Source organism: Seriola aureovittata, chromosome 2 (genome assembly GCF_021018895.1).
Source record: "Seriola aureovittata isolate HTS-2021-v1 ecotype China chromosome 2, ASM2101889v1, whole genome shotgun sequence".
NCBI lineage: Eukaryota > Metazoa > Chordata > Actinopteri > Carangiformes > Carangidae > Seriola > Seriola aureovittata.
The window spans coordinates 22,376,984-22,392,618 of record NC_079365.1 but is presented as its reverse complement, the minus strand read 5'-3'; the positions used below and the strand labels follow the sequence as shown (position 1 = coordinate 22,392,618).

Below are 15,635 nucleotides of genomic sequence, written 5' to 3'. Positions count from 1 at the left end.
TCACCCTTTAAAATACACTATACAACATGAAGCGGGTCTAAAGATGTTGGTGAGAAGAAATGTGTATGACTGTGATAACTTGTTTTGTGGTTCCAGATACGTAGCATTTAAATTTGTGGGGAAAAAAAGAAGAAAAGAAGCAACTTTTCGATGCATTAGTTGTGGATTTATATTTTGATGCCACAGAGACTGAAGGCAACTGCCACTGAGGTGAGGAGTTTCAAATTATAAATTTCCTTCAAAACATAAAATAATCTTCAATCTTTCCTGCTGCAAGTTGCAAAAAAAAACAAAACAAAAAACAAACAAAAATCAAGCTGTTTCAAGCAACAGAGGAGAATCTACTTAACTGAAAACAAATTTGGGTAATGAGGTGGGAGAGCGAGGAACGCTGGCTTTCACATTGTTCTCCACAGGATGATGAAGTGCAATCAATGGGGCTGCAGTTTACCAGTGAGGCCAGCACTAACCGCTCTCTATCACAGTATCCAGGAGCATTGTAAAGTGTTGCTAAATGAATCAAAAGTCTTCATTAGGGGCAGATTGGTCTCCTGTGAGCATGGGATTGTACACACATTGATCCAGCAGTGATGGACGACAGAGGAGAGACCCATTCGGACCATACGGTGAACGTAGAAGCCTGCTGAGCTTTACAGTAAAATTATTCAACTTTTGATACTGTTTGGTGCAGAATTTACTGATATAATATTCCACTGGATTTGGACAAAATGAGTATATGAAGGTGCGAACAAATTAGAAAAATTACTGTCCTATAATAAAATAAAAAATGTAAATATCACAACAACACTACAAGTGTTGTCTAGTCAGTGAATTTATGGAACGCTATAGGAACATTAGAGCAATAATATAGAGGTATACTGTCAGCTGAATCCATTTGCATAAGATAAATCAGTGTAAGCTCTCTGTGGAGTACAGCACAGCATAAGTCCATATACAAATATTATAGTGGCATTTACATCGCTATAAAGCTTAAGAGGTAGAGAGAGTTAATTGAACCACTGAGGAGCATTACCAAGCAACAGCGCGGAAGAATGCGCATTGTGTACCCCCTGCTCATTGCATGTGTTCAAAGCAAATTAATTGAGTGGCCACTTGATAACTATCCACACAATACATAAAAATTACTGACAGCCAATTACAAACAGTTCAACTTCTGGCTCAGACTAATAACTGAATAAGCTGCAGCCACCTCTAAAAGCTGCATCGACCTGTTGGGAGGGGGAGGAGGAGGGAGTTAAAGCGGAGAGCTGAACTTTGGCGTCACTCACGGTGCTGAAATTGCGCGGCCCGCAGAGCTCTCCCTGGTACCGACAGTACAGCAGCATCTCCTCCAGCTGGTGTCCCAGCCGGTCCAGCAGTTGCCTCATAGACGGCTGGGATTCCCGGGGAGGAGGAAGAAAGTGGTTGAAGTCCAAAATCCGAGACAGCGGGGACCAGGGCGGCTCGCCCAACGCGCTCCCTCCATCGTCGCCCCTCAGAGGTGTGAGCGCCTCTCTCGCAGCGGGGGACACCTGCCAGTTCCTCCCCAAAAGTCCCAACCACCTCCCCGCGCTGAATATATCCGTCTTCTTCATTCGCCGCGGCAACAGGAGGTTCTGGTTACAAATGGTGACAGCGGGGAAAACGAGTCTTTTGGCGTACACCATGTGCGCCTTGGTGTACACGGGCGAGGAGAGCAGGTACCGCACTCTGTTTGAGGACCAGGTGAAGAGCAGAGCCAAAGCTGCCAGGAAAGCCAGCAGCCACGCAACTCTCCGGGGGTAGGAGCCGCTGAGGAAGATGTGCCTCAAGCCATGCAAGGTGGTGTGTTTTATGAAGAGCTTCCCGGCTTCAGCGAGGGAGTCCGGTCTCGGTTTCGATCCAGATGAGTCGCACTGGCACATTTTGGAGGACCGCTGGTGCGCGCTTCCAACATCGGTCCCGCTGTGGTCACGGTGGCTGAGACTAAAGTCGCCTCCGCGCTCACAGACGGCTGCTGTTGTTTGTGAGGAAGAAGACAAGGAGAGAGAGAGAGAGAGAGAGAGATAGAGAAGCGCACGCAGTCCAGCTCGGTCCTCTGAGCAGCAGCTTGAGGCTGTGATGGGGGAGTATTTTGTCAGTCGCGCAGCGCTCCCTGATCTTGTCCGAGGGGGTGCGGGGAGGGGGGGCAAGTTATTCAGAATGATCAGAATTATTCAGTGCGCTACTGCGCAGCAACTTGAGTCCCGGGGATTATTTCATCAAAATTATAAGCAGTTAGTCTCTGAAAATCTACAGACAAGCCCCAGGGGCAACGGAATTAGTTGAAATCACGCGGTTGTATTGTAATTACACCTTCCTGCTGTCTCCCTCCCTGTCTTGATTCTCAATTTTTCATCTGAGCGTCTCCTTCCACCTCCACCCTCACTCTTAAAACACACGCACGCACACACACACACACACACACACACACACACACACACACACACACAAACAGACACACACACACACACACAAACAAACACATTCTTCTCTTCAGACTATCCAGAGTGCTGTTTGCTGAATGAAATCATTGGCCTCAGTAGCTACAGACCATTTATCTTCCTTTTCAAGCCCATCAGACAAACACACAAATACACACACACACACACACACACACACACACACAAACACAACACACAGGCATGGACGTACACAACCCCACACACATGCAGCATAATCCCTCCTGGCTCACAAATTGTATTCTTCCTCAAAATTGAACACGGCATTATAGAAAGTAATGCTGTAGAGACTGTAGTCTCTTTCATTACGGTTCCACCAGTTGAATTTTAAATGTTGCAGATTCAAAGGCTGAGAACAAAAAAAAGACAAGGCTCACTGGGTGTTTAACATTTTGGTGACACTCAGGTGTAAGCAAAACTGGTTGACATTCCCAGCTGTCAGTTCTCGGATGCGTTTCAGTGAAAGATTTGAAATGTTATGGGGAAAACAAAAAAGGTCACGACGCTGCTGGTAAATGAATGCAAATCATGTCGCCTGTCTTTAAAGCTTCTCCCCAAGTCCCGAAAAGCCTAACTTAGATTTAATGGGATTTTTGACCCCGCGGTGCCCTGGTTTGGCTTTGATGGTGCTGGTTCATGCTTGGTTGGTCATCATCACACAATGTTCCAATCCCGAGTAAAAGTGAACACCATGCACGTCTGATTCTCTCTCTGCTCCTACTTTTGAGTACAGTGTGTGTGTGTGTGTGTGTGTGTGTGTGTGTGTGTGTGTGCGAGTAGTTTACTGTGTGACGAGGGAAAAGAGGTGAGAAAGAAATGGCGTGAATGAGAGGGGAAAGGGAGCGTGAATGAACTTTTGTCTCGTGTCATTGTCTGCTGAAAATGTAAAATCCAGTTTCTGGCAGCCTAGGTCATTTCTGTGATCAGGGAAAACAGTGCCATCTAGGGTTTGATGATCTTTTACTATGGATGATCTTACTTTGGAATATGATTTCCTTTTCACATGACTTGTACCAATTGCGCCATTGAAAGGTGCTATATTCAAAAAATTCAATTATAAAGGTTCAGTCACTGCTAATCAGCCCATTGTTAACTATAAACAGCTAGCCCACAGCAGCTGACGACGGGAGTCATTGTTCTGCTCTGCAGCCTCGGCGAGCATGGTGTAGCGGCACATGTACCAGTTCTCCACCTGAGCAGAACAAGTTGCAGACCGTCCGCGGGATGAGAGACCTGCCTGCAAGCCGGGGCAGGGACTCAACTTTCAAATTAAAATACACACATATAGCACCTCATGAAATTAATAACAGTGCTGTCCACACTAATACTCAATATGAACTAAGCAAAAAGTGTGATTGTTTGTGACACATTTTGTAAACAGAAAGCAGCATTCGGGCGACATCTCAAAGAAGCGCCCAACGGTGGAAATTCAGATCATGGATTGTGATTCTACCTAAAAAGATTGTCATGTGATTTTTTGAGAGGGTGAAGTCATCAGCTCATTTTTGCACCATGATCCCATGCAGATTAAACAAGCCATGCCTAGAGATTAGTTTAAAACCCTTCAGCTTACTTTAGTTTTTTGCCCTGTCTGATGATTTAGTGATGTCCCAGTGTATCATGTCAAAAATTAGACAGCAATTATCTCCAAGTTGTAATTGTTCTTTAATAGTTTTGTATACTTTATGTATCTTGGCAGATGTAATGTTTTTGAAACCGGGAATGTTGTTGGTGGATGATTCTGCAAAACACAGAATTATGTTAAATTCCAACTTAAAAAGAAAAAAAAAACTTGCTTTCTATAACATCTACATTCATAACTTTACGGTTAGCAAAGATTGCAGTCAGAACAACATTAATTGCAGGTCGGCAACAGGGCGCATGTTCTGGTGTCCTGCATGAACGACAAAAAAAGATACAAACTCATCGACCAGCCTGATCACATCCTTAATTGTCTGCCTTGCTAAATAAAGGGCACACTACTTCATACATTACTTTGGATACTGGGCTGTTTTTTTTTTTTTAATGCAGACTCTAGTTTACCTACCCAGAGTCTCCATGATGGTGTACAGAGAATAAACATGACACAAAATTCAAGCACTGCAAAGAACAGAAGATGAGATCAGGCAACCGCCAGCAGTTTAATCTCCCTCCATGTTTCTGGGTTCACACAGGACACAGCCTGCTTACTCATACTCTCATACTCTCCCTGGCAATGTGCTGTAGCACACGTCATAATGTCCCTTCTGAGGACAATCAACTCTTCTACTCGGGCAATTACTCATGTTTTAACGGGTGGGGGTGTCACAGGGAATGGTTGCTCAAGTGTGGGCCTACGATGGCTGCTGAGTGAAATACCATCATCGCATATTCAAGAGTTGTACCATGAGCAGACAGGATATCCTTGACTGAGTGCAATTGTGTGTCGTGTACAGAGTGCTGACATGCCTGTGAACAGGAAAAGTAAGAAAGTGAGAGACAAACATGAAAGAAGATCCAGCACAGACAGGGGAACAATGGAAGTTTAAGGGTAAACTTAAGGGTGGGAATATAGATTATTTGTAACTTAAAAACATGGTGGGCGGTGCATCAGCATTCACCTGACATGGATCCTGACGCTTTTGGCATTTAACAGCATTTGTTCAACCCCCGTTTCCATAGCCAGCTCATCAAGAGGGAGACATATCGGAGGAGAGGCTCTGTGCAACAAGCTAATCCGTCTGGGTGAAGGGATAATGATGTACTTGCTTGACAGAGAAACACAATCCTACGAGTGTAACAACAACAGAATAACAAATGCACGCGGCTATGAAACCGCAGTTAGAGAGTTTCACTAATGAGCCCATTATGAAAGCAAACAGGGATATTTGTTCAGAGACATATCTTTAGTCGAATAATACCTATGAATCTCAGACACAAATTAATATCATGTTTGACTGACTGCATCTTAAAATACACAATGAATTTACTATTGGATAAAGTTGAAATATTGTCCAAATAGACCTTTCACTGATTCAAGAGTGAATAAAGGAAAAAAAAAACGAAATCCAATGAAAAAAGGCGGCTTGCTTGATTACTATTGGGCAGAAAAATGCAGACTTTGGCTAAAACACTATTGATTTTTCAATGTTCATACTCCCATTGCAGATCTTTGAGTCTATCAAAACACCTGCTCACTTAATTTTTCAAAGAACAATGAGTTCAGGCATCCCACGGCTGTAGCTTTAAAAGGAAACACACATATGGCTATTTCTATAATCACAGACACTTTGATCTTCATCTGAATATGAATCTGTCTCTTGCAAAGTCATTTCAATTATGTTATTGAGAACTGTTAATGATGGGGACTGTCATTAACACACTGACTGTGTGCAGAGTAAATTTATGGACACATTTTAAAGTTCAGACCCGTCAGCAGCACCACAATGAAACAAAAAGGGATGTAATTACAGAAACATTCTCAGTTCACAAATGTCAGTATCCATTGCAAACTGATGTCATGAATTTCCATCACAGGCTATTAAACACCACAGAGTATTAGTTGCTTGATTGCTAGGAGCTAATGTGAATGAAAGTAATCAGTAGATGTCTGTTTTTGGGGTGGATTTTTGCTTTGACAGTTTCTCTAAATGAGAAAAGACCTCAGTTTCAAACAGTGAGGCCAGTGAAGCAGTGAATGTTTAAAAGCCAACTGAAGATAAATGAAAGAATCACCGACGAGAACAGAAATTTAATGGCTGCCACTTGACGTCGTATCTTATCAGTCATTTTAGTAAGATAGCTGAGATCCCACCTTTTGGCATGCAGTGTGTGCCATGCTCAGTGATGAACTACATGCAGTATTCTTCTTTAAAACCACCACCTTAAGTAATCAAACTTGCGGTAGATTTTCAAAGATAATGTACATCACAAGCTCTGATCTTTAATGTATTTATATATATCTACACACATATGTAACACACTTCAGTCTCCTTTATTATTTGTGTTTTTGTTTGCAATATGTATTTATTTACTTATAATTCATGCCTTTTTCTCTCTATTCTCTAGTCTTGCTTTACCCTTTTTCCAAGGTCTTCATGTGTACATGCACAAATGCCTGACCTGAGTGGATGTGTTGGGAATAATACAGTATGTAATAAATTGTTCAATATTGTACATACAGTACCGACACTGCAGGCTGTTATACAGGGGCTTTCTATTGTGCATGACTATGTGCATGCAAAAGGGGTAAGTCTTTTTCTCTGCAGGAACTGGGTGCACTGGTGCATCCACCTCTGCATGTATATTTGTATTTTGATGAGTCTGCCTGTAAATAAATCTGTAGATACTGGAAAGACACACGTCTGTATATTGTGGTTTTTTTTTTTTCTTCATAATTTATTTGTACATCGTGTGGGTGGTGGTGGGTTAGTAAAAGGGTTTTGGAAACTGGGTTGAGGCATTGGTTGGTCTGAGGAACAGGTAAGAGAAACAATATGCAGTTGTGGTCACAGCATGAGGTAAAACAGCCATCTAACATGCCTATGTGCAACATTAAAATGAACTTTTATGCATCTACCTGTGGATATACTCATGAGTACTCTCAATGAATAAATAATTGCATAAAAAGAACTACATTACCTGCCAGATGACTCTATGGAATGGATTTACAGCTACTGAGATCACAAATAAATGAAAATGTTCTATTCTCTTTATCTGAAAAGTGAGTGACAGGAGTGACATGAATATCAACTGTGATACTACGAGGACGCTGAGGGGTAAATGAACCTTTGAGTTCCACGTTGTGTAAGTGTGTCTCACTGCATGCACTGATGGTAGTCTGTTTGCAAGAGCTCTGGGTTGCCGAGACACTCGGCAGTTAATCAAACTGTCATTCTAGGTCCAGATCAGGGTGGAGCTGGCCAGCCTGGACCTTGACATGTGTAGAGTTAAAACTACATGCCACAAGACGAACAATGCCGCCCAGTTCCCCTCCCAACTCCTCTTCTCCTCACCACTATGTATTAAATCTACGGGACTGTGCACACGCTACCTCTATCATTACCTCTCTTCTCCCTGTTTACCCTCAGTACAGTTCAACCCCCACTGTCTATTTGCCAGAGCATAAAGACAATGCATTTTCCCTCATCCTCCCATTCTCCACCCTGTGTCTTAAGGTTATACGTCAACACTCCTCATACACATCTTTGTACTTTGCTCTGCCTCTCTCTTTCCTCCTCTTTCTGTGATCTCCATATTCTCTCTGACTCTTTTGGTTGCTGCTGTGTCTTCTGTGTCTTCTCTGTCTCCTGCTGGGAATATTTGGCGCCAAGTCATTCACAAGGGAGCAGGCAAAAAAAAAAGAGAGAAAGAGAGAGATAGAGAGAGAGAGAGAGAGAGAGAGAAGAGAGAGAGAGAGAGAGAGAGAGAGGGAGAGGTAGAGGGAGGTGAAGGATGGAGCAAAAGAAGAGAAATGGGATGGAGCCATGGGGAGCAGCGGCGGTCAGGGTCCTGTAGCTGTGGGGGCTGACAGAGGAGCAGGTGGTGATTTACAGAGACAATTTTGAGGATAATTGTGTACATGATCTGCTGTATGGGACAAATGTCACAAAGGCCACTTTTCCAGTAGCCTCTCAATTTCCTGGGCTATAAGGTTGAATTAAATACTGCGTCAGCTAAGTGCCGCTCTACTGTAAAAACAATATTAGATGAGAGTCAGTAGAAATAGCTCAGGAGCTCACTGAAAGCCTGTGAACACAGAGAGCTTCAGGCTGTGACACTGAAACAAAGCTGAATGCTGTGTGACACTGTCAAAAGCACTCTGCACATGAAAAGTATTAAGAGTTGCATTGTGCTGTAAAAATATACCCTTGGTTTTTAAACTATTAGAATTTGATTTGGCTGCTCTGAACACAGCATAGTCAGTATTGAGAATGAGTAGAACATGTCAAGCTGCTGCATTGAACACAGTGCAGACTTACAGTAATTATATAGTACAATATAGCTCACATGTTGTCAGTATCTTTAGCAGCCCTCCCGTGTGCCTGTCATTCAGGGTGCACATGAGAGCATGCCACGTGCATGTTCCAACAAATAAAGTTTACGTCTAACAGTATCACTCCACCGTTAGACATTCCTTCCATGCACTTGCTATTACATCACTCAAATACTCTCATCCGCAGTCCCAATTAATCCCAGTCAAAACACATGCTCTGGTGGCGAAGGAAGGGAAGACTGCTCTTTCTTCTTCTTGTGGTAATCATTAAAATGGCACTTTCCAAGAAAAATACAGTGCTGAATTACTTTCCCAGTCCGACCATCATGTAACTGTTTTGGCTGAGCGCAAGCAACAGGACTGAGACTGCAGTTCACTTAATGGCCACCGGTGTCATTAATAAGAGAGGTGTAGACTTTTGTATATCAGACTTTTATTAGATATTTTATTTCATGATTAATTATGTTTTGATACATAATTTTTAAAGAAATTTTGAGGCTTGGTGTATCCTACAAGGATTTCATTATCGTTTTTTTTTTTTTTTGTTTGTTTGTTCTTTGTTTCTTTTGCATAGTTTAAGCGTCAAGTGATATAAATGTAGTTGACAAGAGTGTAACAAACTGCCCACTATAATTATTTTGGCATGAATATAGTCAGATTTTAAACCACCAAATATCAGCACAAACATATTGGACATGGGTGAGCTTGGTCTAAAAATACTGAAATTGCTGTGGGTCTTTGAAAGCCCATGTTGACCCATTTTACAGTGATTGTACATTAGAGAAGCTATAGGGCTCTTTTAGGCACAGTGTGATGCCTTTGAGTTGTTAAAACTAGCTACTAGTTAAAACCAGCATGTAAAGCCCTGCTGTGGTAAACATTCTGCTGCATTGAAAAACTTGAAATAAACTACAGTATTATCACTGTGGTGTGCACAAGTCAGCCTCAGAACAGATGTTTAAATACTGTGAATAGCTGGAGTGTGGTAACCACTGTGCTGAACCAGATGGTTTCCAAAGCCACCGTGTGTGGCAGCACCACCATAGTGACTTGTGGTGCATCAATGCATTAATCTGAAAATTGATTCAAGAGCCTTACTGTATAAGTATCGTTGCTGAATGGAGCAGATTTATATTTACAGCTCAAGGGGCAGTAAGAGTATCCCTGCCTGCACGGGGAAACACAGGATGACACAGCTAATTTATCTCGGCAGCATCATGACAGCTGGGCTGGAGAGAGTTTGGGAAAGGGGAAATGGTTCTGATGAATGACTTTCAGAGTACGGCCGCTAGCAATAGCAAACAGTCTCCCAGTCCCCACAGGCCTGATGCCTCCTATTTGCCGCTCAGAGAGAAATGAATGAATGGCCCTTTGTGAAATAAATGGTCTCTTTCTGCCTGACATTTACAAATGAATCCTTCTGGTAAAACCAAATCCTTCCATTTGTTCTATTAGTTGTGGAAGTGATTCTCCTGTGCTGGTGCTCAAAATTCTGTGGTTGTCAAATCCACACACAGCAGTGGTGATTTAAGAAATGTATGAACATTTTGGGGAACATGCTTATTTGCTTTTGTTATGAGACAAAGATGAAATGATTGATATCAGTCTTGTCTGGGTGGTATGCACAGGGCTGGAGTCAGGACATTTTTTAGCAGGAAATACTTTATGTGCTGTCAACAACTGGGTGCAGCAACTGCATGTAGCTTGTTGTCACAGTGGAATCACCAGGTTTGGTGATATCTGGAGTATATGGTAGTTAAATAAACTCTTTTGCATCCATTCATAGCACCTTTACATAAATTCCTGTAAAATTACAAACTGCCATTTCTATATTTTTGTTTGTGTAAGGATTAAATAAACAACATATGGTTGAATAATTTGTGAGCTTTAGAGATTTTAGAAAGTGTATTTTTATGCTAAAATTAAACTAAAAACATTCTTACTCACCTAATATTTTATAAACACACAACACAGAAATATTTCCAATAAAGATCCCCTTTAATTTGGTTATTGAAGAACTGTGACCACAATGTGGACTGAGCAGGTCATTTAACAGTTGAAAAATGAACCTGTCAGTGTTCTCTGGTGGATAAACAATGTGATTGTTACACTGTTTTTAAATTAACTAATTAACTCAACAGCTGACATATATTTGCAAATACATATTAGTGGTCCATATATCAATCCAACTGATTATTAGTTGGGCTCCATTTGATATCAATATTCTCATTTTACTCTTGGAAATAAAAGCAAGAAATATTTCTTTAATACCTTTGAAGGGGCACTTGTAAGTTTTCTCTGCCACTGAGAGTGGATTCTTGTTGGGAGCTGGTGGTAGCAACTGTCGCTTGACAAGAGCTTCAAGCATCGTTGTCTTTATATTACAAGAAGTTATAATACGTCCTCTGAGCACAATACATCTTCAAGGCAGACTGGAGGCAGTCAGTATCGGAAAGAGATGAGCCGAGCTGGGGCTAGCTCGTTAGCGTGCTAACTTGAGCAGATGAAAAGACAAGATCGAGACAAGACAAGTCTTAACATTGGCTTTGCCTTCCATTCCTGGAGACGGCTCTTGGAGAGTAAAGGAATGAAGTTTGATTCTGAACTTGCAACGTTTCTTCTAGACTGGTAAGTAAACAACTGTTAATGCTAATGCTGACTGTGTAGCAGTAGCAAAATTTACAAATAGATCCTTTAATAACTTTCAGTCAAGGATGGCAATGGACATACCTCCACACCCTCCCATTAGCCATGCCTGTAAGTGAGTGAGGAAGGACAAACATAAAACACACACAAACATGACAGGTGTGGCAACATACACACCAACATCAAACTCAAATGCCAACGGTAAAAACAAAGTTTCCATATGCTTCTGAAAATATACATCAATCCAGTTTGTTTTACAAGAAATATACACCTCCCTGACAGACAAGTTGTATCATAAAAGTCTAAACCTTTCAAAATATTACACCAAGCTCACTTTTGATTTTCAATTCAGCAGAAGTATGATCAAGAACTTCTCAACCAGCAAGATCCTCAGAAGATATCCTGTCATCTCCTATTAATATCAGTCCCTATCCAGTTTCATAACAGCTTACAATCACAGGCTCTTAAACTGCTATTAACCAGCATATCCTGACAGATGGAAAACAAAGAAACAAATCACTACTTTGATTTCTTGCCTGGATGTATTGCTTTTATTCAAACTACTTCGCCAGAATTTATAAAGGTTCAAATTCTGTGTTTGTTCTCCTTGTTTGCTCTTCTTGTTTTGCACCAAATACTCTGGCAGCTTGTTAAACTGCTGGCAAGAGGTTAGTGTGTGTGCATGTGTGCATGTGTGTGTGTGTGTGTGTGTTACACCTTATGTCAGGGGGATGTCAGACATGCAGTGAAAGCAGGGCTAACGAAGGAGGGTCGATGGTAGTCCAACTGGCTGACAACTCTCTGGGAAAACTGACACACACACACACACACGTACACACCCACACCCACGTACACACAGAGGGAGATCAGACTGCCAGAAAGGATGAAACAGACAGTCCAAAGCCAGCTGCACAGTGGGTTGCACTTAGATGGATGTTTCATTTTGATTTCATTTTGGTCTGCTGTATAATGGTCCCTCGGGAGATACATTTACTGAGAGCAATATGATAGCTGATGTCTTCCATGAGCGTGTATTATGTATGCAGGTGTGTTTGTGTGCAAAGTTGGTCGCTAATTGCTGCCATGATTTATTTGCTTTTGTCCCCCTAATAACTCCTGGTCTGAAGCTGGCTGAACAATGAAATCCTGTGATAAACCTCAGAACAGGGAGGTGGAGATTTGAATGAAGAAGGCACACCTCCCCGCTGATATCTGTAATTCTTTCACCGTATGTTACTTAGGGGACATTATTGGTGTTAAGATTTGCATCAGCTATCCTTATTAGGTTGTGGCGTTGAATAATATAATCAGCCCTTCCTCTATTATTGCCCAAAGGCAACAGCACCAGACCCGCAGAAACCAACTTAGAGATCCTGGGATGAAACAATAACCACTAAATCAATAGATGTCACGATTTTCAGCAGAGGGACCCAAGAGCACGACTCAGGAGGCAGATATAAAAGTAAAGAGATTTTACTTAGAAAAAAAAAACACAAGGATACAAAAATCCAGGCATGCAAACGAAGTACAAAGGGTCAGGCTGAAGCAAAATCCAAAGAATAAAGCCGTGGTCCAAAACAGGATCAGGATCAAAAACAGGCAAAGATCAGAGCGCTGGAAAGATAAGTTACATAATGTTGCTCCATGTCTGCTGGATGTGTAAATGGGCAATTTTGTGTCCTAACTATACGACATAACAACTTTACACAGTGACATGTCAGGATTACACGTCTGCCTTGACGTTTAGAGGCTTGTCCGCCACCTAGTGGCCAAAAATGGATTTGTGCAGCTTTAAGTTTGGTTTGGCTTCTGATCCATATAACCACTGAACAACACAAGATGTTTGTTAAAGGAATGTTGCAGAGTGTGTGTTACAGAGCAACTGCTGAGCTTGAACTGATGTTCTTTTGAAACATCTCTTTTCTGATTCCACGTACTTGAACGATGCTGAGAAAAGGTTATTTTTTTCAGCAAAGATAGTCAGTAATAGATTATTACTTAACTTTGAAGGTCTGTCTGCACATCTGAGCATACACAAGCACACATCCAGGCATGTGAACACAGACACAGAAGAGAAGCAGAGCAAGAGAGCAAACCTTTTAGCCAGTACTCTTAAACAGACAACACCTTTCTCCTTATGGCTCCTCCATTCTGTCATTTGCAGCCAAAGGTTTTATTTCAGCTCTGATATGAAGTACAGTCCTGTAGGAAGCCATTAAGGACCTCTCATCAGCCTAATTAGCTACTAGTAAGTGGCTATTGGCCCTGTATAGGACACTTGTCATACGTCTTATTCATATATAATTGCTCCAACAAGGCTGCGGTATCCCTCATTTTCACATCATTAGGAGTCATTTATCTTAGTCAGGGAGTAAAGTGAAAGTTCTGTCCTTTCGTTTATGCCACTTTAATGATTAATTAGCATTTGTGTTGGCTGATACTGTAGAGAGGTATCTGTCCAATTTAAATGACGCAAGCTTTATATCCCATTGGACTCATCTTAACAGGGAGTGAGTGCTGCTGCACCTCTTGTCACCAACCTCCAAGGAAGACTGATGAGAGGTTTAATTAAAGTAGGTGGGATCTGAGAGAGGGAGGGATGGAATGAGAAGTGAAATAGAGAATGAGTGAGGGATGGGTTTCTGCCAAGGCCATCCACAGCAAACAGACCACAGCGCATGTTTGATTTGTAATATTTATTTTTTAATCCTCACAGAAATAGAGTTTAATCCCTCAGGAAAACAGTTCTTTCAAAAAATGCAACCACTGTGTTTCCACTGGCAGCAGCTCTGCTTCGACGTGATGCTTTAACTGGATGGCGGTCACTGCAGCTCAGAGGCTCTGATGCTGCACTGTGGAGGGAATCAAAGGGCTCTTTAGAGATGGGATTAAGTATATTTCTGAGTGATTTCTTATAAACAAAAAGAAAAAAGGAACAGCATGCGGTACCTCAGTGCCAAAAGCTCAATGAGATCCAGTTTAGGTTCTGAAATCATTGTAAAACACTGCCCCCTTGTGATCACTGTTTGAAATAGGTGCATGCCAGTGAGAGTGGAATTATACATGCTCGCAAGCAAATTGAATTGCTGGAAAGCCTTGAAAAAAAAGTATAAAGAAGATGAATATCACAGCTGTCAGTTTCACTAATTAGATCAAACTGTTTTAACTCAGAAATGAGAGGAGAAGCATTAGATATAATTTTATCTAATGTCAAGTGGATGTAAAAATTCCAAATGCAAATTTATTTTGTAACCTCTGCATTCAGCATTACGCTAAAATGTAAATGTGATAAGCTACAACTGTGCTTAAAAGAAGGCACCTTTGAACTTCTGTCCTGAAAACAGCTAATAATGGCCGAGAAGATGAGAGAAAGTCACAGACAGCTATCTGAATTTCAGTGTCACCATAAATATTTAATGATCTTGTGCTGTCACCTCTCAGAGGGGAGGAGGCAGTTCAGCAGTGCATGCTTTTTTCAAACGCAGACACTGTAATGACCAACTCTCTGACTGAGCCCATACTTGTGCTTAATCAAACTAATTTCCATAACCTGAAATTTGAAATCCATTATTTCAGTTCAGTATCTTCACACGGGGTCAGGGGCGACTAAAAAAACAACTGACACAACACTTCGGTAAACGCTTCATGTGCTGATGAGGCAGTGCTTGCTGTTCTGCAAAGATGCATGTGCTGTGTATCAACTAAGCTTGCACGTTGTTGTGTTACTTTCGCCTGATGGATCTGAATTTTTTAACCGACTAATTAAGCAGTAAGAATTGAACATAGATCAGGCTCCAAAGAATGCATCTAACTTGTACAACGGCAAATGAAATGAATTGGCAAAATGGCTATATATTACAAACAGGGGCACAAAAATCAATTTCCATTTGAGGAAGTGACAGTTTAATTAGGCTAATTGCAAAAGGTGTAGAGCAACCGTTGCTCCACAAGTGACTGGAACCAATTGGTTTTAGTACACACTCGAAGTTGGCAGTGCTATATTCAGTTAATCTTTGTTCCTTGTTGGTGGAACATATATTATGATCTACTTTGCTCTTTTTTTTAAAGACAATTTACTAACACCTAATTTTTCATGGCACATGCTTGAAGATAATTACATTACACTTTCCCTGATATAATCTCTTCCCAATGGCTGCTTAAAAGAAATGTCGAACCGTATCAAGTGTTTACAGCTCAGCTCCAGATGACGAGGCAAGCTCCTGCTTCCTTTCTCTGAATATAAAATATTCCTATCTGCCTATCTGTCTGTCTGTCAGAGCCTCAGCCCCGAGCATACAGACTGATGCTCTTGACGAGACAGGAGAAGGGCGTAACCAGCGCCACTGGCTGTTTCTGATGCTGAGCTTGGGAGAAAGGCAAGCTGTATCTAATGGGCTGGGGCTGGAACAGGAAGCAGGGATTTGGATCACTGTTCAGAGGGGGGCTCACATTCTGCTCCGAGACAGAATCGGTGCAACCTGAACCGACTATCTGCAAGGCGGTAGCCAAGATTCACCACTGACCCAGCCCTGAGC

The 15,635-nt window shown here is 41.7% G+C and overlaps 1 protein-coding gene across 4 annotated transcripts in view; it reads right to left on the bottom strand.

The window, feature by feature from the left end:
• Window positions 1-15,635, bottom strand: part of asic1b (acid-sensing (proton-gated) ion channel 1b) — a 144,810-nt gene that overhangs the window by 24,475 nt on the left and 104,700 nt on the right. The window contains exon 1 of one of the 4 annotated variants that reach the window (XM_056398090.1): window positions 1,290-2,675. The exons of the other annotated variants lie outside the window; for them this stretch is intronic. Coding sequence (XP_056254065.1) covers window positions 1,290-1,904 — 615 coding nt within the window. The 5' untranslated portion in view covers window positions 1,905-2,675. Of the gene's footprint in view, window positions 1-1,289; window positions 2,676-15,635 lie in introns of those variants that run through there. 4 annotated transcript variants of the gene reach the window in all.